This window comes from Pseudophryne corroboree, chromosome 6 (genome assembly GCF_028390025.1).
Source record: "Pseudophryne corroboree isolate aPseCor3 chromosome 6, aPseCor3.hap2, whole genome shotgun sequence".
In the NCBI taxonomy this organism is placed as follows: Eukaryota; Metazoa; Chordata; class Amphibia; order Anura; family Myobatrachidae; genus Pseudophryne; species Pseudophryne corroboree.
In genome coordinates, this window is record NC_086449.1 from 693,206,153 (window position 1) to 693,230,904 (window position 24,752).

Consider the following 24,752-nt stretch of genomic DNA (forward strand, 5'->3'; position numbering starts at 1 on the left):
CATGGGAGACTTCTAACACACATCCCATCACATACTGTAGGTACCCTTTTTCTTTCTGTCACCACACATTTATTTTCAGGGACTCTGCCCCTATTACACATCCCACTATCCATGGGCCTTTCATCTAATGTGCTGGGAACATTATGTGGGCTTTTAACCTTCTATTACTCAGCTCTTCTACTTCACTATATGGTTACTCTTCAACGGTACTCACTATAGGGCACTTCTCCAAGGGCTATCAACTAGGTATTCAGCATTATACATCACATGGAGACACCCTCTAACACACATGTGATACAGTACAGGAGCGTATCCTGTGGCCGCACACCTTATGCAAATGAATGTGGTAAAAAAATATTTTCAGCACCAGTTTGCGCAGATTTGGGGGGCATTATTGTGCACCTTATCCAGGAGAAAATCCTGAGGGAGGCATGTTCAGTGTGAACACTTCCCCCTCTATTAGCCCCCTAACACAAGCAGAAGAGACAGCTGCTGCTAAGCGGCAGCAGTCTTCCTGCACCACCACAGCCCAGCCAGCACACAGCAGCATGTGCTGGCTGGAGAAGAAGCTGCTGCTGCTGACAGGTAAGGGGAGTAGGGGGACAGCGGCAGATACATCTTAAGGCTGCTTCCACGCTGCCTTGCACAGCACTGTGAATGAGGTCTCTCCCTCAGTGCATGAGATGAAGGAAAGCAGGCAGTGGCTGTTGGCAAGCAGAGTGGATTTCACCCCCTCTGTGTGTCCTCTGCGTGATGCACCAGCCACACTACCCTCCTTACGGTCCTTGGGCCGACTTACCTTTGTCATTACATTTCTGGTTCTGTATAGGATTCACTTTTCTCTGCTTGCACTTAGTGACTTTGTGACTATTATAACACATATACTTAAACTTTCTAAATTTCTCACTCTTTGCTTGTAATGCTTTTGTCTCATAATCAGTTTCACAGTATAATACAGTACTGAAACTGTAATAGCTTTGCTCTTAAATTGTCTTTTGTCAACCACAGTGTTTACCTATAACTCAACATCTAAGAAGTCAAACTCTGGTGGTAGATTTTAAAGCATGGCTGTTGGTATTTCTTCATCATCTACTTGCACGCCAACATACATTAACTAATGAGAGACAGACATCATCCTGTCTATATAATCACTCATACTTTTGCATTGCCATAACTTTGTATTATATAATGCACATCTTAAATGTATTCTTTTGAGTCTTCCATACTGATATAGTTCCTGCAGTGCCATCCATATGTCTCTAGCTGACATTTCCCCATGAATTATGGAGAATACACTTAAGCCTGTGGTAACCATGACTCTTTCTACATCATCTAGGATTGGACTACCACCAGGATCTACTGTTACTTTCCAGATTCTTTACGGTTTAGTTGCATTTCCCTAGAAAACTTCTATGTAGTTTAGCATTCTGCACCTTTAAGTTTAATTAACCCCATTATATATGTAGCTCCTGCACATGTGCTCCGTACAGATCTTGCACTTATTGTACTCTAAAATGTCTTTGCTGTGACACTTTTTAGCTTAAACACACTATGCTCTATTCACACTGTGCTGTTAGATTTGTCTCTGTCTTTACATGTGGCCAAGATGGCACCTCTTGCTGCTCTATGTGTGTCTGAGACACTACTGTATATACTCTTGACACTTTTACACCTATGTTCCTAGGTCCTTTTTTTATATCTGTTCACCCTGGTTGTCTTTTCCACACTTATGTGTCTAGATGCCATTTACATTGAACTGAACTGTGCATCATGGACCCATAACCTGTTGGAAATATTTGTGTACAATGGTGGCTTGTGGCAATGTAATATACACACCAGCGGAATTGTATTTGATTCAATCACAAGTCCAGTGTTGTGGTTAACTGATAAATGTAGGTATAGTCATACTCACTGTTACACTGGTTGAGCTATAAAGCCGAGTGAGGTTTTGACAGCCCGCTAGCTGGAGACTGATCTCTGGATGCGGATAGTGGTGCAGGATACTGGAACAGTAGTCTCGTGAGTTAAAGCAGCAGGATCTCTTGGAGCTAAGGAGGAGAAGTCCGTCTCCCACTATGTCACTCAACATAGTAACTAGATGATGTTGGGCATGTGCAGTAGTAACTGCAGTGGCCATCTTGATATGCAGCATCTGCCCAGAGAAGCCATGTTGAAGAATGTGCAATAGTGCTCTCCCATTCTAACATGCAGCCTACTTTAGATGTGGATGTTGGTGCGGCACACAGCGAAAAAGTACCAATGTTCGGTAATTTGCATACGCAACATATCCATGTATGGATCCAATGTCATTGGATGCACTATGGCTGCAGGCTGTCAGTGATTGACAGTCTGCTGCCTTTTGGGGTTGGGGAGGGGGCAGCGGCCACCATTTCCCAAAATGGAGGTGAGGCACCTCCATTTTGGGGGAGTGCTAAAGCCAAGGTCTCTGCCAGAAGAGCGAGATTTCCTAGCCTCTTTGCAGGAACCCCTTGGGTCATGTAGCATGCAGCACGGACACAGCAGGGATCACTAATGCAAGCATGGGGCATCTACTTTTATCAGATGCCTCCAACTGCATTACCATACTAGAGCATCGCTGCTGCTGCTTCCATGTAAGCAGCAGCGATTGCACCTCCAACCACATCTGAATCAGGCCCGAGCCGTCTTTGGGGCCCAGCCCTTCCCCTGCGCCTAGCTGCTGAACCCCTCTGGCTGCTTTTACATTAGAAGTGTGCTATGCTGCTGCTCACCCGGCTGGCTCCGCCTCTCCTGAGTCCTAACTAACGCTGGGAGGAGGCGTGGCTGAGTCTGCAGGGACATCACTGGACCATGGGCACTACTCCTCCTCTCAGCGTCCACCACTCCTCCTCTCAGCGTACACCTCCAACTCCTCTAGATGGAGCCGGCCAAGAGAGAAGCAGATGTGGCAGCAGTTCTGCAGGCAGCAGCAGACCTCAGAAAATGGTGCCCTATTGGTGAGTGCACACCCACTGCAGGTAGTCCACGGGCAGGCGGGGGATCTTTATGTAGTCGGGGAAGGGATCTCTTAGCAATTCAAAAGGGTGGGAGGGTGCCATTTGCAGTCGGGCGGGGCGGGATGGAAGGGGGCTGACTAACTGTGCTATGGGGCCCCAATGCGCATAGCTATGCCCCTGGCCAGTGCCCTAATCTTTGACACAAGTTGATCTGACATATTTTTGGCTCAGCCATATGTCAGACTGATGTGTCATTGACAATAGAGCAGTGTTTTTTTTGTGTGTTTTTTTTTTGTACACTTGCAAATATACTAAATGGAATACATAGCCCGACTTTGTGAGCCTCTTCTCTTTTTATAATCAAACATTGTTTAAGCTGAAATTTCATTATTATCATTTATTTATATATAAGGCACCAAAAACTGTGTAGTGATTCTGATTTGGATGTAAAGCAAAAAAAAGCAAGTAATTGTTCACCTGGGCAAAACCATGTTGCAATGAAGGTGGGGTAGATGTAACATGCTGAGATATTTAGATTTGGGTGGGGTGTGTCCAAGCTGAAATCTACAATGCAGTTCAGGTTGAGTATCCCTGAATACAGAATATTCCAAAATATGGAAGTTTTTGAGTGAGAGTGAGATTGTGAAACCTTTGTTTTCTGATGGCTCAATGTATACAAACTTTGTTTAATGCACAAAGTTATTAAAAATATTGGCTAAAATTACCTTCAGGCTGTGTATATAAGATGTATATGAATCATAAATGCATTCTGTGCTTAGACTTGGGTCCCATCGCCATGATATCTCATTATGGTATGCAATTATTCCAAAATACGGAAAAATACGATATCCAAAATACTTCTGGTCCCAAGCATTTTGGATAAGGGATACTCAACCTGTATATAAATAAAGCTGTCTAACATTTGTGGGCCACATGCAGAAGCAGTATTTACCCTGCGCAGAAAAATTATTTAAACAGTATACAGTATTTGCTCCCCTTGCACGGCAACATTTTTTGTTCCAGTACTTTGTTTTTTTTTGCTTTACTTCCAAATCAAAATCAGGCATCCCCCAGGGGATGCTTCTGTGGTCTGGGCTAGCTGAACGTGAAAACATTGCATTCTTGAATGAACCATTCAAGAAGCTAGCAGTCTTACAAGTTGTCTATGAATCCCCCCATAGCCAAAACACACAAGATCCATGTATGAACCCCAATGTGACAGATACCAACTAATAGTGTTATGTTTACATTATAGTAATGTCATCTATAACCTGCTAACATACACACTGTTCATATTTTCCCATGTCATAAAATTGCATAACTATTCAATTCCAAAAGCTTTTTTTATGCTCATAACCTTGAGATTCATTAAAAAGTGTCATACCGCACACCCATCATGTGAAAGTAAGACATGCAAGAAGAAATAGAGCATGAAATATTCAATCACACCTTTCAAGAAAAGAGCTAGAACAATACCTGAACTGTGACAGGGAACATGACAGTGACAGTGAAAGACTATGTGTCAAGGCCTCATTACATATTCATTACCAGGGCTGGCCCACAGAACAGTGTCTCCACCTTGTTATATATTTATAAGCAGAGCTGCAGTATGTAAAGCTCTCCCCAGAATAAGACAGTATGTATAACAGGATACTTACAAGCACATCCTGAGCATTTCATCACCTTCCAATTCCAAGTAGATCTCTTATCTAACCACTTCATTCAAAATGTACTTCAGATCTTGTCACGTGCTTGTCTTATGGACATTTCTATTTAACTGGTAAGTGGACTGTAAGTTTCATATGTAACATAGCATACAGCTGATACTTCCTGCTTTGCTTACTGTATTTGTTGTATCAGATAAGACTCTGATTTAAGTTTTTAAGTTCACTAAAATCAGAAGAGTTATATGAAAGCCTTTCAATGAGACATCATCAATGTATTCTATTTATACTGCATTATTTGGAGTTGTCATGCCAAGTTGATTGTCGTGTTTATCACTTTGAATTCTGCCATCAGCTCTCTTAGGTCTGATTATGGCCATAATGGGATGTCTTCATTCCCCATTGCACAATATAGCCGGTTACTACCACGTGGTGAATTTCTAGTTAAACCAGAAGTCAATACCTTGTTACAATTGTTTTACTTAAACAGTTCCCTATGATGTACTGAGGGCGAGGAGTTCAGCCCTGGCTGCGGATGCATAGATATAAATGTAATCAATTCCCAATTAAACGTGAAAATTCTCACTGGACCTCCAGTAATCTACACATATGTTGTATCCTTGTCCATACCAGCAATTCCAGAATAAAAATACTAGTGTATATATGTATATTACAGAGAACCAGGTCCAATTTATACTTGTATAGTAAAAATGGGTTCCTCAGAAGAGACAAGATCATTCAAAAAGCTGCATACTCACAATGGAGGAGATTTATCAAATTTTGGAGAGAAATATAATGGAGAGAGATAAAGTACTAACCAGTAAGCCACTAATTGGACATGTTACAGCTTGAAAAATAACAGAAGCTAATTGGTTGGTACTTTATCATACTTCACTATATCGCTTTCCAAGATTTAAAAAGTCTCCCCCTTGAGTTACACTTCCAATCAGCTACTGTATGTGTTACAGTAGCTCCAGGGCTGACTTCCTGCTGGAAGAAACTTAGCATGCTGAACAAAATGCCCTCTCCAAGGATGGAAACCCCCTCTTTTGCTTACTATCTCGGGAAAAAGACATAGATAATATGAAGTATGATGAGACTTCAATTAATAAAACAACAAAATAAAGTAACAATAAATATACACAAGGTATACATCACTTCATCATTTCATGAATTGCTCCAGAGAAGAGATTTTTCATTTATGTACATGCACCTATCCAAAAACACACGTTAGTTGCACAAGCCTTGGAAAGAACGATCACTTGCTAAGAGGAAGTACTGTAAGTGTGACAAATGATTACTTCAGTGCAAACTTTATGGACAGCAGTACTCTGTATTTGTAGTTGGTCCATGACAATGTGTTCTCTTTATGGGTATAAATAGGATTAGTGTTTATTAATACCATTATACAATCAAAATAGCAGCTTTTACTTATTTATTGAAACTTATTCATTATTTTTTGTTGTATTATATCTTCTGTTATTTATTTTTGGGGTGTTTATATGTGTTGCCATATGAGTTGAGTTCATGTTGTTTGTTTGTTTTTTCACTCTCTTGGTTTATGTCAGTGGACCTAGTGATAGGTCTGCTTTAAAATCTAAACTGATATTGTAAAAGAGAAGAATTATCAAAAGATATTAAAAAAAATGTTTTATTCACATACATGTCTATTTATTACAATCCACATCTCTTTTTTTTTATACATAGTGATCAGCCTGTGTGTCCATCAGACACACATGGCTGATCACAGGGGCCAGATCCAAACACAGCCTTCACTGCCAGCAGGCAGAGAAGGCTGTGCAGGAGACAGGGAACCAGAGGAAAGCCCAGATAACACTATTGCAAGATAGCATTATTATCACAGGGCTCCCTCCGGTTATTTCTTTTTCTTTTAGTGAATTTGGGCAAATCACATTTCACATTACAAATATGGGAAATGCAATCTAGTTACTTAAACAAAATAAATAAAATTAAAAAAAATGATATTAAGGGCTCGGAGGAGAATTTTAGGAATTCTCCTCCAACTGCCGTTTAGTATATTTACAGTAAGTGATACTAAAATAATGTGAAATATTGATAATTATGCTTGATAGGGCCTGATATTGAGTTGGATAGATATGGGGTCTCTGGGCTATTGCATGGTGTGTCTTATTCAGATTTGTTAGCAGACCAAGAAAGTTAGCAATTGGGCAAAACCAAAACCAGATGTAACATGTGCGGAGAGATTAGATTTGGGTGGGGTGTGTTCAAACTTAAATCTAAATTGCAGTGTAAAAATAAAGCAGCCAGTATTTACCCTGCACAGAAACAATAAAACCCACCCAAATCTAATTCTCTCTGCACATGTTACATCTGCCCCACCTGCACTGCAGCATGGTTTTGCTCAATTTGCTTACTTTTTTGGTTTGCTAACAAACCTGAATGACCCTCTGTGTGCAGTCAAAATGTGTAGATTATCCTATATGCAGAGTTGTAAGATTCTTGCTTGGCAGCTGCCCATATAGAATAAAATGCTATATAGTTTAGGATGTTTCCTTCTCCTTAAAAATGACACAACACAAATATGGGGATATAAGAAAAGTGCTATTTAACCTAAAACAATGTTAAATTAACTTGATTAAAACTGAAATAAAGTTACCCCTGGAAAGATTGAGGGGGAGATGCATTAAATCTTGGAGAGAGATAAAGATTAGACAGATAAATTACCAACTAATCATCTTCTGTCCAAACATAGCCAGTAAAATGACAGTTAAACGCTGATTGGTTGGTACTTTATTTCTCTCCAAGGTTTGATACATCTCCTCTTGATTCAATGTGAAAGCGTAAGGAATTATTTGACATTTTAAGGTTCATATTTGGTTCTTACTCTTGTTAGTAACAGGGCTTAAAAGCATTGGATATTCACTATCCTTATTTTGCTTCATACAAGTTGCAACTGCTGTAAACAAAAAAAGATGCATTATTTAATATGAAGTCACTTTAAAGGAGATCTGAGATTATCATTGTGAAATATTTATCTAGCTTAAACTATGTACCTGCCAAGTCATGGAGCTGCTTTAAAATGTGTATCTAATCACATTGTATTTTAATGTATTCCTAGTCATCTGTCCTCTTTAGAAGCAGATCAGACAGATGCTGTCCCAGGGTTTCAAAATCTCACAAAAGACTATAATAAATACCTACGACCACAGCTTAATGGTAAGTATTATAGTTTCCCTTTATTTAACTAAAACCCTTTGGACGCATATTCTCCCTGTAACTCTGTTACTTTTGTTTTGCATTGGCCTTTTTTAGCATCAATGTGCAGATACATATGGGTAGTCTCCCCTATTGGTTCCACAGAATGATGTATCTGTATCTTCGTGCAATTTTGTTCTTTTGCTGCATATAGAAATATGTTAAGTTATATATGATTTGGTTGTATACAAATCTACAGTGGCATGCTTTGGCTATTTACAATGTTTAGAGACATGTTTTGTATAGCTTTGTTTTTGTGAAATCCACAATAAATTATTTATGTCCAATTGTTCACATATTGTTTGTCGAGGCAATAAAAATATATCTCTTATATGCATGTATCAACCGTTAAGGACAGTACACAATATTTTATTATTCTATGGAATCATAGACTTATCAGTTTTAGGGGAAGGCTAGGAGTCATTTCACTTACACACTTATTGTTGTTCTACACAAGCTATAAAGTCCTGTAATATAGCAAACTTGAAAGACATAGAGGGAGATGTATCACATTGGAGAGATGAGCAGTGGGAAGAGATAGAAAGGTACTAAACAATCAGCCTCTATGTGCCATTCAGGGCCGGTTCTTGCCCTTGTGGCGCCCCGGGCAAAAATAGGGGCGTGGCTTCATATGGGGGCGTGGTCAGTTACGCCCCCATTTGTGCCCCTGTAGCGCAGCTGGAATAAAAATAAAAATAAAATAAAAGTATACTTACAATCCCCGCTCCTGATTCCAGACCTCCTCCTCCGCCAGCGCCGCTCTTCTCCAGTCCTCGGATCTATGGGAGAGACGTCATTACGTCTCTCCCATAGCACAGCATAGATACTAGAGGTCAATTATGACCCCTAGTGTCTGTGCCACTATGCTGTGCGGTGCGTGATGACGTCATCGCGCACCGCACAGCAAAGGTCCTCTCCATGAAGAGAAACTTGACGCATAGCATCTAGTTTCCCTTCATGGAGAGGACCTTTGCTGTGCGGTGCGTGATGACGTCATCATGCACCGCACAGCGCAGGTCCTCTCCATGAAGGGAAACTAGACGCGTAGCGTCTGGTTCCCTTCAAAGCGGGGGACCAGCGGTGGGCACAGCAAGGGGCACAGTGGCGGCTCTTGCCATGGTGCGACGCCCTCCGGAAGGCGGCGCCCCGGGCAAAAGTACTGCTTGCCCGTGGCAAGATCCGCCACTGGTGCCATTATACAGACTATGGGGGTTATTCAGAGTTGCTGGCAAACCAAAAAATCAAGCAACTGGGCAAAACCATGTGCACTGCAGGTGGGGCAGAGCTGACGTGCAGAGAGAGTTAGATTTGGGTGGGTTATTTTGTTTCTGTGCAGGGTAAATACTGGCTGCTTAATTTATACACTGCAATTTAGATTTCTGTTTGAACACACCTCACCCAAATCTAAATCTCTCTGCACATGTTACATCTGCCCCACCTGCAGTGCACATGGTTTTACCCAGTTGTGTTTTTTTAGTTTGCTAAGAAACCTGACAGTTACTGTAGAAGCTGATTGGTTGGTTCTTTATCTCTCGCCAAGGTTTGATACATCTCGAGTATAATTTCTAAAGCTATCATTTGGCTTTATGAGTGTTTAAGGATCAGTCCTGGTGCACATTAAGCCCTCTAATACTTTTAACAGTGGCGGTTGATGGCCACAGATGTAATTAGTTTGGAATTTTCCAATGGAATTATTACAAATATTAAGTGATCAAGAGTGAGAATTTGCACTTTGCACTTCACAGTTGTCATTAGATGTAACTTCAGTCCCAGTCCTAATTATCAGCAAGGATAACACATTCATTTATATTTTTTGAATAATGATTTTTTACATTGGGTCCCCATAGAGGAATATGATGCCTTTAAATATGTTGCAACATGGATGATGCTCTGTCCTTGTCCCATGCTGACTGACACTTTGTGCACATACTACCAGCTTGCAGTGGTGGCTGACACTTCAGATAATGTATGGGTCTAATTCCCTGAGTTGAGTTCTTCCTTTGAGCTTATCTGTAGTCAGGGGCGTTTTAAGAGAAGAGGGGACCCACGTGCAGCCTCCATCGTGGGCCCCCTACTCTCCGGCGGCAAGTAGACTCTGGCATAATGCCAGAGTCTACTGTGCATGTGCAGGTCTCCGGGAACATGACGCCCGCACCTTGTTCCCAGGGACATCTCCAGTGCACATGCGCAAATCACTCGGAAATGGCCACGGTGGACATTTCACAAGTGATTTATGCCTGCACTAGAGAGGATTCACCGCGGGACTCCGGAATGGTAAGTATATTAAATGGGTGCAGTGTGTGCGGTGTGGGCCCCCCTGGACCCAGAGGCCCGTGTGCACCACACACACTGCACCCATTATAGCAACGCCAATGTCTGTAGTGTTGTACCAGAACACTTTCAGCCATCACACTATCGGGTACAGTTGTTTCACTTAGAATATGATAAGTTACATTATTCTTAACAATACTGTACATTTTGGGGGTCATTCCGAGTTGTTAGCTCGTTGCCGTTTTTTGCAACGGAACGATTAGGTAGAAAATGCGCATGCGCATGGTACGCAGCGCGCATGCACTTAGTTATTTAACACAAAACTTTGGAGATTTACACAAGCTCGAGCGACGTTTTTTCAACGCTCGAGTGATCGTAGTGTGATTGACAGGAAGTGGGTGTTTCTGGGCGGCAACATGGCGTTTTCAGGGAGTGTGCTAAAAAACGCAGGAGTGCCAGGTAAAAACGCAGGAGTGGCTGGAGAAACGGGGGAGTGGCTGGCCGAACGCAGGGCGTGTTTGTGACGTCAAACCAGGAACTAAACGGACTGAGGTGATCGCAATCTAGGAGTAGGTCTGGCGCTACTCAGAAACTGCAGGGAATTATTTAGTAGCAGTTCTGCTAACCTTTCGTTTGCTATTCTGCTAAGCTAAGATACACTCCCAGAGGGCCGCGGCCTAGCATGTGCAATGCTACTAAAAGCAGCTAGCGAGCGAACTACTCGGAATGAGGGCCCTTGTGAGGGATCTACAAAGCGGAAGTTGTGCTTTGAATATTCGGTTGATGAAGCAAATAAGTTGTTTCTTTTGAAAAAAGATTATATAATGTAATTTAATTATGTAAATTGGGAATAAATCAAAAACGAGTAAGTAAATGTGCACCTTGGTAAAACCATGTTGAAATGCAAGGGGTGCAAATACATTTATTACTTTTGCATGCAGGGTAAATGCTGGCGGTTTTTGCATGTAGCCTACAAATGCTGGACAGCTTTATTGTTAAACTGCAATCTGCACATCTGGATTTGGACACTCCCCTCTCACATCTAGATCTCTCTGTACATTTTTCACCTGCCCCACCTGCAGTGCAGCATGGTTTTACCAAGATGCACAGTTACTTGTTTTCTCTAGCTTAACTCCCAACTCAAAATCATGCTCTATCATGCCTCCTAACTTTTGGTGTAATGAAGTTGGGACCCCTCTTCATCCATAAAGGGTGCCAAACCTCATGTGGAAGGGGCGTGGTCTCGACTGGGAGGGGTATGGCCTCATGGCAGAACCCTGTTTTCAGCAGTTTCAGGGCGTGTCCAGCGCTCCCCGAGCAGCTGGGCAACCGTCGGCTTGCCTTGTTGTAGGTTAAGATGCCTTGCACTTTCACTCAGCAACTATTCAGTGATCACCAGATGATTTGCAGAGCAGAGCAGGGGTGATCACAGGCTTCTCCGGCCTGCCCCCTGCCCACAGGACACTGTGGCCTGCAGGTGGAATAGCGGGACAGTGTCTGAATAGTGGGACTGTCCAGCTGGAACCGGGACAGTTGGAAGGTATGCTCTATGGGCCTAATTCAGAGTTGATCGCAGCAGAAAATTTGTTAGCAGTTGGGCAAAACCATGTGCAGTGCAGGGGGGGTGGGGGCTAGGCAGATATAACATGTGCAGAGAGAGTTAGATTTGGATGAGGTGTGTTCAAACTGAAATCTAAATTGCTGTGTAAAAATAAAGCAGCCAGTATTTACCCTTCACAGAAACAAAATAACCCACCCAAATCTAACTCTCTCTGCACATGTTATATCTGCCCCCCCTGCAGTGCACATGGTTTTGCCCAACTGCTAACAAATTTGCTGCTGTGATCAACTCTGAATTACCCCCTATGACCTTCCACTTATCACAGCTTTATCACTTCTCCAGGCTTAATACATTTGCCCCCAATTCTTTGATGAGAATTAGAAGGAATTAGCAGTAAATCGCTTTGTACTTGACTAAAGGGGGGTACACACGTAGAGATGTGTGCTGGAGCGATCTATCACAGACCACTCAGCACACATCTCTCCCCCTGCTCAGCACTCAGCGCTCACTTCACACAGCGGCCTCCATGCCAAATCTAGAGCCGACGATAGCAACGCGTGGGGCCGTGCATCACTTATACCAGCACCCTACACACGGAGCGATGTGTGCTTCATTTCTAAGCAATCTAGTCAGATTGCTTAGAAATTAAGTAAATATCGGTCCGTCTGTACCCCCCTTACCACTGGCACTAGCACTACGTTTCTTGTCGGTTGGACATATTAGATAGGCAAAATTTAGAAGACATTTTGAACCTGTCAACATTTATTTATTCATTGTCAACATTTTGACTGTGTCTGCATTTTAATGGATGACCTTATGACCCTGTTGACCATATATTCATGTCAATATTTTGGTTATCGACATTTTGACCATGCCGACATTTTGGTGTCAACAATTTGATTGTCTAATTTTTGATTGTTTCCATTTTGATTACATGCCTTCAGTGCCGGATATGGGATAGTTACATTGCTATCTCTGGAATTCTCTCCCTCTCCCTGTCAGACTCTCCACCTCTCTACAAAACTACAGACCAGTGACGCTGAGAGGGGGAGAAGTGTGTACTAATTACCGGGGCCCGTGCTGCTGGAGGGGCCCAGGGCTGCTGCCTCACCACCAAGCATACCAATAATTAAGGTCAGTGCCATCTTCCCACTAATATCTTCTGGAAGATGGCTGCGCATTGAAAGCAAAAGACTCTGGAACTGTTCCAGAATCTTTGTTCTCTAGTGCACATGCGACATCTTCCCAAATATCACGGGAAAATATCACAGGGAAGATTGCGCTGGCTTAGGAGTAGAGACCCGCTTCCCTCAAGCAAGGTTGGAATCGACTCCTTCTGCCCCCCTGCACTAGAAAAGCACCCCCTACGGAGCGTGCACAGTTATTTATTTTTTCATTATATTATTTTTTGACACACACCCTTTTTAGGTCCTGATGATTATTTCAGTGGCATGACTGCTGATGTAGAAATGTTTATATAACATGTACTTCTCCTGCATTGTTTTGCACTGTAAGTCACTGTTTTCTTGTTTTGCTCATTTGTTTGTGTACTTTGTTAGGTGTTGTGGAACCCTTGTTGTGCCATATAAATAAAGGATAATACAGGTTGAGTATCCCTTATCCAAAATGCTTGGGACAGAAGTATTTTGGATATCGGATTTTTCCGTATTTTGGAATAATTGCATACCATAATGAGATATCATGGCGATGGGACCTAAGTCTAAACACAGAATACATTTATATTTCATTTACACCTTATACACAGCCTGAAGGTCATTTAGCCAATATTTAAAAAAATTGTGTGCATTAAACAAAGTGTATGTACAGTCACACAATTCATTTATGTTTCATATATACCTTATACACACAGCCAGGTCATTTAATATAATATTTTTAATAACTTTGCGTATTAATCAAAGTTTGTGTACATTGAGCCATCAGAAAACAAAGATTTCACAATCTCACTCATTCAAAAAAATATGTATTTCGGAATATTTGGATATGGGATACTCAACCTGTAATAATAATAATAATATTAATAATAATCATCATTTTCACTTTTTGCAAGAAGATTCAGGCTGATTACTTGATTGTGTCTTATTCATCTGACCAGCAGTGTGCATGAGAGAATCAGGGTTAACCCTCATCGTTCCTCAGAGTATGACTATCCCATTGCAGTACTGCTGTATAATTAGACTGATTTTGCAACTGCTGCAAGTAGTTTAATTTTAATTTCCCATGTACTTTATTTACACCACTAATGGGACCTGTCACCTGTCATATTGTCTTGCCCTCATAGTCCATAAAGGTGTGACTAAATAACAGAAGTTAAGCTGAAGATTAGAATCCACGGACATGTCACAGCTAACATCACAAATCACAGTTCCTAACTATATAATTTACAGATATGATCCGTTCGCAGTGTGGCACTTCAGCTTCTGTGGAACTACATATCCCAGCATGCCCTGCCACAGATTTGCTGTTAGGGCATGCTAAAACTTTGGAAGGGGATGCTGAGATGTGTTGTCCCACAGCAGCTGTAAATGTCGCCTACCCTTTTACTAGAACAACCTAGGATAAATGAATGTTAAGCCCCAGGGGAGCTGTAAGACCCTTTTATAAGTCTATATACATGTGACATTTTACAATACCTGTTGAGTGGCTTCTTTACATTGCAAGCAGTATAAGGGGTGTATTCAATTGATGTCGGATTCTTTCCGATGGAAAGGAACTAACATTTCAGTATTCAATTTGTGGCCAAATCCGACAGGATTCGGCCGTGCCCGACTATGCCAATCCGACTGTTTCTAAAGTCGTATTGACATTGTCGGAAACAGGACTAAAACCTGTCGGATTTGACTGCAAATCCGACAAAACGCACGGATCCACGGCTAATCCGCTGATCCACATGTTTTCTGACAAGTCGGATTTTCTGACTTGTCGGATAAACGGGAGCTTGATTGAATAGGTCGAATCTGGATTCGACCTTAAATTGTCGGAAATTCACGTTTATCCGACAAGTCAGGAAATCCATGAACCATTTTGAAAAAAAAAATCTGAATCTATCAAGATGATTTGCTCATTCATGTTCAACAATGAAAAACACTTTTAGATTCTTTACTGTTAGACAAATAGCTCCATCTTGTGGCATTTTTGGGTGACATATTGAGCTGTTTCTATCATTCTAGTTATAAAGCAAATTATTACAATGTGGCAGAAATGACAGCTGCATAATGGAATCACATTATGAGTCTGACAGAAGTAGTAGATGACGCACAACAGATACTTTGCATTATTTATGAAATGCAAGGAAATTACATTTTGCACCAAATTATGACTATAGATTAAGACAGTCCTTTTCATTGGTATTTGAACACCCTGCTGTTCCAGCCATTAATACTGTAAGTATTATTCTGAGTATGTGAACTACCATGATGTAACCCAATATACTTCCAAGAGGCACCACTGCAGAACACTGCTTCAAAATCCCTTTACCTAACAGAACTCAAAACTGCAAAACCATGACTATAAAAGAGCCCAAGAGTCACTAGTCTAAGATAAGGGCCGGGATGCACAGTAATGGGAGCCAAGTTTGTAAAATACAGTATCCGATTTTTCTGCAAAAGTTGGACATTTTGAAAACTCGGCCAATGTAATAGCATCCGAGTTCATGAAAAATCAGATGTTTTCTATTCTGAACAAGAGGGCTCAGAAAAAAGTTGAATCCAGATGTTTTCCCCATGTTAAAAAAAAAAATTGGCCGATGTAATGGAGTCCAAGTTTGAAAATCTTGCACAAAAAAGCTAGACAAAGTTGGACATAAAAAGAGCTGCTTTTATGAGTTGTACTTATCAATGTTGAAAATCAATTACAAGTACACAATTACAGCACATTTACAACAAATATATATTTTTAAAATTGGTTCTAACCTTAAAAACAAAAAACGATACTTTGAACTATCAAAATAGTCCATGCACTGTACATGTTATATTTGCACATTTTGCCCATGAAAATGCATCTAAGATGCAAAAAAAATGTGAATAGGACGCACAATCAGCTTTTACTGATTAATATGATAAGTGGCATACCAATATTCTGTGTGTAATTGTGGCTGTATCTGCATATGAAATGTTATTCTACAGTGTTCTGTAGGCAAACACTGTAACATAATTTAGTATGCTAATACAGCTGCAATTACACACAGAAAATAGCCATGCCGCATATCATTTTAATTAGCAGGATCTGCTTGTGCTTCCTGGAGGAGTGGGGTTTATTTAGGGTGTGTGTAGCTTCAATCATGGGACTTTTGGGTGACAATGGGTGACTTTCTATCACACTTTGCAACTGTTATACCAAAAGAAGCATTCCAGTTGGTCTGGAAAAGTTGCACGCTTCCTGATCTAAATCTCCCACAAAAAGTCAGATCTGTATCTGGAGCTTAAAAGACCCACGCCATTACATTCGCCAAATTCTGTGAAAAAAGTTGCACATTTTAATGTCCGAGTTTCTGTGTCTTTTTCCCAGATGCTAAACTTGGCTCCTATTACATCCCAGTCAAGATCACACTGATCTCTGGGGGTCATTCCGAGTTGTTCGCTCGCTAGCAGTTTTTAGCAGCCGTGCAAACGCATAGTCGCTGCCCACAGCGGAGTGTATTTTCACTTTGCAAGTGTGCGAACGCCTTTGCAGCAGAGCGCCTGCAAACACATTTTGTGCAAAACTAGACCAGCCCTGTAATTACTTATCCTGTGCGATGATTGCTGCGACTAGTGACACGGTAATGACGTCAGATACCCGCCCAGCAAATGCCCGGCCATGCCTGCGTTTTTCTCCATTGGATATTTAGAAGTATCTACATGTGATGTATCAAGTGTTCTCATTGGAGAATTATTGTGGTTCAGATAAGCATTTGTTTTTATTTTTAGTATGGAGCCATTTATATTATTACTTGTTTTATTTGGTACACATTGGTGTCTTGCTGCACCCTCCCTCCCCCAGTTCTCCCTGCAGAATTCCAGTGTTACGCACCATGGGCGGTATGTCATGAAGTCCGAGTTCGGTGACCGTGCCAATGCAGGCCGAACTCAGACTTTTTTTGAAGGGGCAGTCATGTACAAGGCATTTGCCTTGTACATGATTGCCCCTTTAAAAAAAACGCCCGAGTTCGGCCAGCATTTCGCACGGCCGCCAGAGACGGACTTCCTTACATTATGACGCCGGTTTCCATTTAATGTCTGCTACATCGGTAAGTAGATAGTCAGAACAATTGTGCACAAAACTTCCAAATTAACACAAGACATAGGGGGTCATTCCGAGTTGATCGCTCGCAAGTTACTTTTAGCAGCCGTGCAAACGCCACCCACCAGGGAGTGTATTTTCGCTTTGCAGAAGTGCAAACGCTTGTGCAGCAGAGCGGCTGCAAAATCATTTTGTGCAAAACAAGACCAGCCCTGGACTTACTCTTCGTGTGCGTTGATTCTAATGACGGAGGGACGGCCTTTGACGTCACACACCCGCCCAGCGTTTGCCCAGCCACGCCTGCGTTTTCCCCGACATGCCTGCGTTTTTCTAAGCACTCCCTAAAAATGGTCGGTTGCCACCCAGAAACGCCCACTTCAAGTCAATCTTCCTGCGTTCTGCCGTGCGGCAGAAAGCTTCGCTAGAACCTGTGCAAAAGCACAATGGACTTTGTACCCGTACGTCACGCGTGCCCATTGCGGTGCATATGCATGCGCAAAATGACGATTTTTAGCGTGATTGCTGCGCTGCGAACAACAGCAGCTAGCGATCAACTTGGAATGACCCCCATAGTAACATATTTGCTATGCATTACTAAGCAGCATCTTTTAGTGGACACGTCTAAAGCACTAGAATTATTTTGTTCATATAAAACAAATTGTTTTCAAAGCTATCACTTTTTCAGTGCAGGCATTGCAATTACATTATAATACAATAATGTACAGTATGTCATCAACATTTCTTTTGTTTTCTTCAGCAAAGCCAGTTGAAATTTCAGTAACTCTGGAAGTTGCAAGCATTGCTTCTGTTTCCGAAGAAAACATGGTAAGTAATTGTTTTCTATCAGTCCCCCTTGTTTTTACTTTGCACTCAAAACTTTTCTGGGGGAATTTACCAAAGCTTGAAGAGTGATAAAGTAGAGTATATAGTTGGTAGAGGTGAAGTATAAAGTGGAAGCAGGTAAAATAATTACAGATTGATCAAATAGATTAAAAAATAACAAAAATTGAGATGTGGACTAAATTGACATCTATTTTGCAACAAATTGGGAGAGAAAAGGCCATAAAAAATACAAAAATTATCAACTTATTGATTGATTGATTGATTGATTGATTAATTAATTACAATTAGCAGATTTGAGAGCACTAACCAAACCAATGGGATTATATTAAAAAGGTTTAACAAAGTTTAACAAACCAAGCAATTCAGTGACATGGACTGGCACTTTTGTGGCTGAAGTGCTTCATTTGTTTGGGCTTCCACAAACCAATTTTTTGGGAAGGACTACCTCTGATCACTAATGAGGAGATTGATGATGAGGATGTTGGAGGTGGAGATTGCATGAGCTGGTCCAAAAATTCTGGTAGCTGATACTGAACTGCTTGTTATGTTACAAATTATTATAATTTTCTAAAATACTTTTCATGAACTCGCTGCAAATGATGTAACATGGAGGAGATACCGAGATGGTACCTACCTCTAATAACTTTAGCCTCACAAATGGAGAAGATGCCTTCAAAAATGTCAGGTTTTGGGTAAAAATGATCACACACCCAAGAGGTGGATTTTTTTGTTTTATGCCCAGACATCACAATGATTTTCTCATGGGGATGAACTGCTGCCACTGGTTTCTGACTTACACAAACAACATCCTCATCATCCTCATCGTCATCAATATCCTCATTAGCTTCAGAGAGTACATAAATATCCTGTTCATTCTGTTACACTTCCACACTAGCATCCTCTATTTCTATTATGTCATTATCACCATCTGTACTGCTCATCCCCACACTTGCAGCAGGTGCAGAAATGGTGGAAGGAGGCGTCTCTATGAATGCAATATCATCAATGTCACAATGTCAGACTCATGCATAGGTCATGTGGACACCCCTAGACTATCTTCAGGGATTTGTGAACACACAGTTTGTTCTTCAGCCTTAGTGTTCTTTTTATCAGCACGGATGATTACTCAGTTTTAAAAATGACACCTCTACCTCTTTTTTATCATTGTGAAAGATTTAAATTCATGCGCCCTCCTTTCCTAAACTGTCTGCCCCCGAGACCACCTTTAGTAGATGTTGTAGTACTAGCATTACTGGCAGCAGCCACAACACTAGTACTTGGTTGCTGCTACTACTCTTGCATCAACTGATTGTGATCCATATTGACTCACAGCATAGGCGTCGGAACTGGGGGGGCAAGGGGGCAGCTTGACCCCCCCAAAACATGATGGAGGCGCAGGCAATGGTGCGGGGGAGCGCTTACTTCCACATCCCCGTAAGTGGCTTCAACTTTAAAGGTAGCGTGCTGCCGCAGGCAGGGTACGTCGCCCCTTTCTGTACTAGCCGGCTGTCTCTTAACTGGTGATGTATTACTGGGAGGAGGCGTAGCTGTGGGCACGGAATGCCACGCCTTCTCCCAATAATGAATCACCAGTGAGGAGACAGCCGGGTATTACAGAAAGGGGGACACCGCACCCTGCTTTGGAAGCTGCCCACGGGGATGCAGAGGTAAGCAATCCCCTGCAATGGTGGGGTTGAAGGAGAGCGACCGTCACCACAGTGGAGGGGTGGGGTGTTTGATGGAGAGATCGGCACCACAGCAGGGGCGCCAGAATGATATTCAAACTTGCCCCCCCCCCACAGTGTGAAATCATTCTGACACCCCTGACTCACAGCACTTTCACCTATATTGTTAACGCGGTGGCACAGCTGTACATAACATGTGCTGATACCTCTTCACCTAATATTGACTGTTCATACATCTACCCCACAATTTTCAGATGGTTTATTTGAATTTTAGACACAGCTGTGTTTTTACATGTCAGCCTGTAATTGCTGTTTCCCTTGGTTGTACTTTTGTTAACTAACTTTAAATAAAGAAGGTGAAAAAAATGGTTTATTCTCACAATATCGCCAATGACAGAATGTCTACATGACATGATTAATGTCAATAATTTCCTTATCGTAGTCTCCATGACCTTTAATATCATCTAAACAGTTTATTATTTCTATTAACAGGATTACACAGCCACAATATTTTTGCGCCAGCGCTGGACAGACGAACGTCTGATGTTTGATGGCAATAAGAGCATTACGTTGGATCCCAGGCTTGTACAATTGCTTTGGGTCCCAGACACATACATTGTAGAGTCCAAGAAATCCTTCTTACATGATGTCACTGTGGACAACCGTCTTGTTCGTTTGTATGCCAATGGAACTGTACTATATGCTCTCAGGTACTGTAAACATTCCTAAATGTTAAAATTTATAAAATTATTTTTCTAAGGATATGCACAGTATATTTCAATTTGACAGATCTAATTATTCGTTCAGCAGAATAAAATGTTTATGGTTTTTGCAAAGGATGTCAATGGGGTATATTTTAGAGATGAGCGCCTGAAATTTTTCGGGTTTTGTGTTTTGGTTTTGGGTTCGGTTCCGCGGCCGTGTTTTGGGTTCGAACGCGTTTTGGCAAAACCTCACCGAATTATTTTTGTCGGATTCGGGTGTGTTTTGGATTCGGGTGTTTTTTTCCAAAAACACTAAAAAACAGCTTAAATCATAGAATTTGGGGGTCATTTTGATCCCAAAGTATTATTAACCTCAAAAACCATAATTTACACTCATTTTCAGTCTATTCTGAATACCTCACACCTCACAATATTATTTTTAGTCCTAAAATTTGCACCGAGGTCGCTGTGTGAGTAAGATAAGCGACCCTAGTGGCCGACACAAACACCGGGCCCATCTAGGAGTGGCACTGCAGTGTCACGCAGGATGTCCCTTCCAAAAAACCCTCCCCAAACAGCACATGACGCAAAGAAAAAAAGAGGCGCAATGAGGTAGCTGTGTGAGTAAGATTAGCGACCCTAGTGGCCGACACAAACACCGGGCCCATCTAGGAGTGGCACTGCAGTGTCACGCAGGATGGCCCTTCCAAAAAACCCTCCCCAAACAGCACATGACGCAAAGAAAAAAAGAGGCGCAATGAGGTAGCTGACTGTGTGAGTAAGATTAGCGACCCTAGTGGCCGACACAAACACCGGGCCCATCTAGGAGTGGCACTGCAGTGTCACGCAGGATGGCCCTTCCAAAAAACCCTCCCCAAACAGCACATGACGCAAAGAAAAAAAGAGGCGCAATGAGGTAGCTGACTGTGTGAGTAAGATTAGCGACCCTAGTGGCCGACACAAACACCGGGCCCATCTAGGAGTGGCACTGCAGTGTCACGCAGGATGTCCCTTCCAAAAAACCCTCCCCAAACAGCACATGACGCAAAGAAAAAAAGAGGCGCAATGAGGTAGCTGTGTGAGTAAGATTAGCGACCCTAGTGGCCGACACAAACACCGGGCCCATCTAGGAGTGGCACTGCAGTGTCACGCAGGATGTCCCTTCCAAAAAACCCTCCCCAAACAGCACATGACGCAAAGAAAAAAAGAGGCGCAATGAGGTAGCTGACTGTGTGAGTAAGATTAGCGACCCTAGTGGCCGACACAAACACCGGGCCCATTTAGGAGTGGCACTGCAGTGTCACGCAGGATGTCCCTTCCAAAAAACCCTCCCCAATCAGCACATGATGCAAAGAAAAAGAAAAGAAAAAAGAGGTGCAAGATGGAATTATCCTTGGGCCCTCCCACCCACCCTTATGTTGTATAAACAAAACAGGACATGCACACTTTAACCAACCCATCATTTCAGTGACAGGGTCTGCCACACGACTGTGACTGATATGACGGGTTGGTTTGGACCCCCCCCAAAAAAGAAGCAATTAATCTCTCCTTGCACAAACTGGCTCTACAGAGGCAAGATGTCCACCTCATCTTCACCCTCCGATATATCACCGTGTACATCCCCCTCCTCACAGATTATCAATTCGTCCCCACTGGAATCCACCATCTCAGCTCCCTGTGTACTTTGTGGAGGCAATTGCTGCTGGTCAATGTCTCCGCGGAGGAATTGATTATAATTCATTTTAATGAACATCATCTTCTCCACATTTTCTGGATGTAACCTCGTACGCCGATTGCTGACAAGGTGAGCGGCGGCACTAAACACTCTTTCGGAGTACACACTTGTGGGAGGGCAACTTAGGTAGAATAAAGCCAGTTTGTGCAAGGGCCTCCAAATTGCCTCTTTTTCCTGCCAGTATAAGTACGGACTGTGTGACGTGCCTACTTGGATGCGGTCACTCATATAATCCTCCACCATTCTATCAATGTTGAGAGAATCATATGCAGTGACAGTAGACGACATGTCCGTAATCGTTGTCAGGTCCTTCAGTCCGGACCAGATGTCAGCATCAGCAGTCGCTCCAGACTGCCCTGCATCACCGCCAGTGGGTGGGCTCGGAATTCTGAGCCTTTTCCTCGCACCCCCAGTTGCGGGAGAATGTGAAGGAGGAGATGTTGACAGGTCGCGTTCCGCTTGACTTGACAATTTTGTCACCAGCAGGTCTTTCAACCCCAGCAGACCTGTGTCTGCCGGAAAGAGAGATCCAAGGTAGGCTTTAAATCTAGGATCGAGCACGGTGGCCAAAATGTAGTGCTCTGATTTCAACAGATTGACCACCCGTGAATCCTTGTTAAGCGAATTAAGGGCTGCATCCACAAGTCCCACATGCCTAGCGGAATCGCTCCCTTTTAGCTCCTTCTTCAATGCCTCCAGCTTCTTCTGCAAAAGCCTGATGAGGGGAATGACCTGACTCAGGCTGGCAGTGTCTGAACTGACTTCACGTGTGGCAAGTTCAAAGGGCATCAGAACCTTGCACAACGTTGAAATCATTCTCCACTGCACTTGAGACAGGTGCATTCCATCTCCTATATCGTGCTCAATTGTATAGGCTTGAATGGCCTTTTGCTGCTCCTCCAACCTCTGAAGCATATAGAGGGTTGAATTCCACCTCGTTACCACTTCTTGCTTCAGATGATGGCAGGGCAGGTTCAGTAGTTTTTGGTGGTGCTCCAGTCTTCTGTACGTGGTGCCTGTACGCCGAAAGTGTCCCGCAATTTTTCTGGCCACCGACAGCATCTCTTGCACGCCCCTGTCGTTTTTTAAAAAATTCTGCACCACCAAATTCAAGGTATGTGCAAAACATGGGACGTGCTGGAATTTGCCCATATTTAATGCACACACAATATTGCTGGCGTTGTCCGATGCCACAAATCCACAGGAGAGTCCAATTGGGGTAAGCCATTCCGCGATGATCTTCCTCAGTTGCCGTAAGAGGTTTTCAGCTGTGTGCATATTCTGGAAAGCGGTGATACAAAGCGTAGCCTGCCTAGGAAAGAGTTGGCGTTTGCGAGATGCTGCTACTGGTGCCGCCGCTGCTGTTCTTGCGGCGGGAGTCCATACATCTACCCAGTGGGCTGTCACAGTCATATAGTCCTGACCCTGCCCTGCTCCACTTGTCCACATGTCCGTGGTTAAGTGGACATTGGGTACAACTGCATTTTTTAGGAGACTGGTGAGTCTTTTTCTGACGTCCGTGTACATTCTCGGTATCGCCTGCCTAGAGAAGTGGAACCTAGATGGTATTTGGTAACGGGGGCACACTGCCTCAATAAATTGTCTAGTTCCCTGTGAACTAACGGCGGATACCGGACGCACGTCTAACACCAACATAGTTGTCAAGGACTCAGTTATCCGCTTTGCAGTTGGATGACTGCTGTGATATTTCATCTTCCTCGCAAAGGACTGTTGAACAGTCAATTGCTTACTGGAAGTAGTACAAGTGGGCTTACGACTTCCCCTCTGGGATGACCATCGACTCCCAGCGGCAACAACAGCAGCGCCAGCAGCAGTAGGCGTTACACGCAAGGATGCATCGGAGGAATCCCAGGCAGGAGAGGACTCGTCAGACTTGCCAGTGACATGGCCTGCAGGACTATTGGCATTCCTGGGGAAGGAGGAAATTGACACTGAGGGAGTTGGTGGGGTGGTTTGCGTGAGCTTGGTTACAAGAGGAAGGGATTTACTGGTCAGTGGACTGCTTCCGCTGTCACCCAAAGTTTTTGAACTTGTCACTGACTTATTATGAATGCGCTGCAGGTGACGTATAAGGGAGGATGTTCCGAGGTGGTTAACGTCCTTACCCCTACTTATTACAGCTTGACAAAGGGAACACACGGCTTGACACCTGTTGTCCGCATTTCTGGTGAAATACCTCCACACCGAAGAGCTGATTTTTTTGGTATTTTCACCTGGCATGTCAACGGCCATATTCCTCCCACGGACAACAGGTGTCTCCCCGGGTGCCTGACTTAAACAAACCACCTCACCATCAGAATCCTCCTGGTCAATTTCCTCCCCAGCGCCAGCAACACCCATATCCTCCTCATCCTGGTGTACTTCAACACTGACATCTTCAATCTGACTATCAGGAACTGGACTGCGGGTGCTCCTTCCAGCACTTGCAGGGGGCGTGCAAATGGTGGAAGGCGCATGCTCTTCACGTCCAGTGTTGGGAAGGTCAGGCATCGCAACCGACACAATTGGACTCTCCTTGTGGATTTGGGATTTCAAAGAACGCACAGTTCTTTGCGGTGCTTTTGCCAGCTTGAGTCTTTTCAGTTTTCTTGCGAGAGGCTGAGTGCTTCCATCCTCATGTGAAGCTGAACCACTAGCCATGAACATAGGCCAGGGCCTCAGCCGTTCCTTGCCACTCCGTGTGGTAAATGGCATATTGGCAAGTTTACGCTTCTCCTCCGACAATTTTATTTTAGGTTTTGGAGTCCTTTTTTTACTGATATTTGGTGTTTTGGTTTTGACATGCTCTGTACTATGCCATTGGGCATCGGCCTTGGCA

The 24,752-nt window shown here is 43.0% G+C and overlaps 1 protein-coding gene across 1 annotated transcript in view; it reads left to right on the forward strand.

The window, feature by feature from the left end:
• Nucleotides 1–431: 431 nt before the first annotated feature.
• The window catches only part of LOC134934664 (gamma-aminobutyric acid receptor subunit pi-like), a 53,292-nt gene continuing 28,971 nt past the window's right edge, over nt 432–24,752 (forward strand). Inside the window, exons 1-4 of the mRNA XM_063930045.1 lie at nt 432–585; nt 7,757–7,837; nt 17,704–17,771; nt 19,967–20,184. Of these exons, the coding sequence (XP_063786115.1) occupies nt 432–585; nt 7,757–7,837; nt 17,704–17,771; nt 19,967–20,184 (521 nt within the window). The remainder of the gene's footprint in view (nt 586–7,756; nt 7,838–17,703; nt 17,772–19,966; nt 20,185–24,752) is intronic.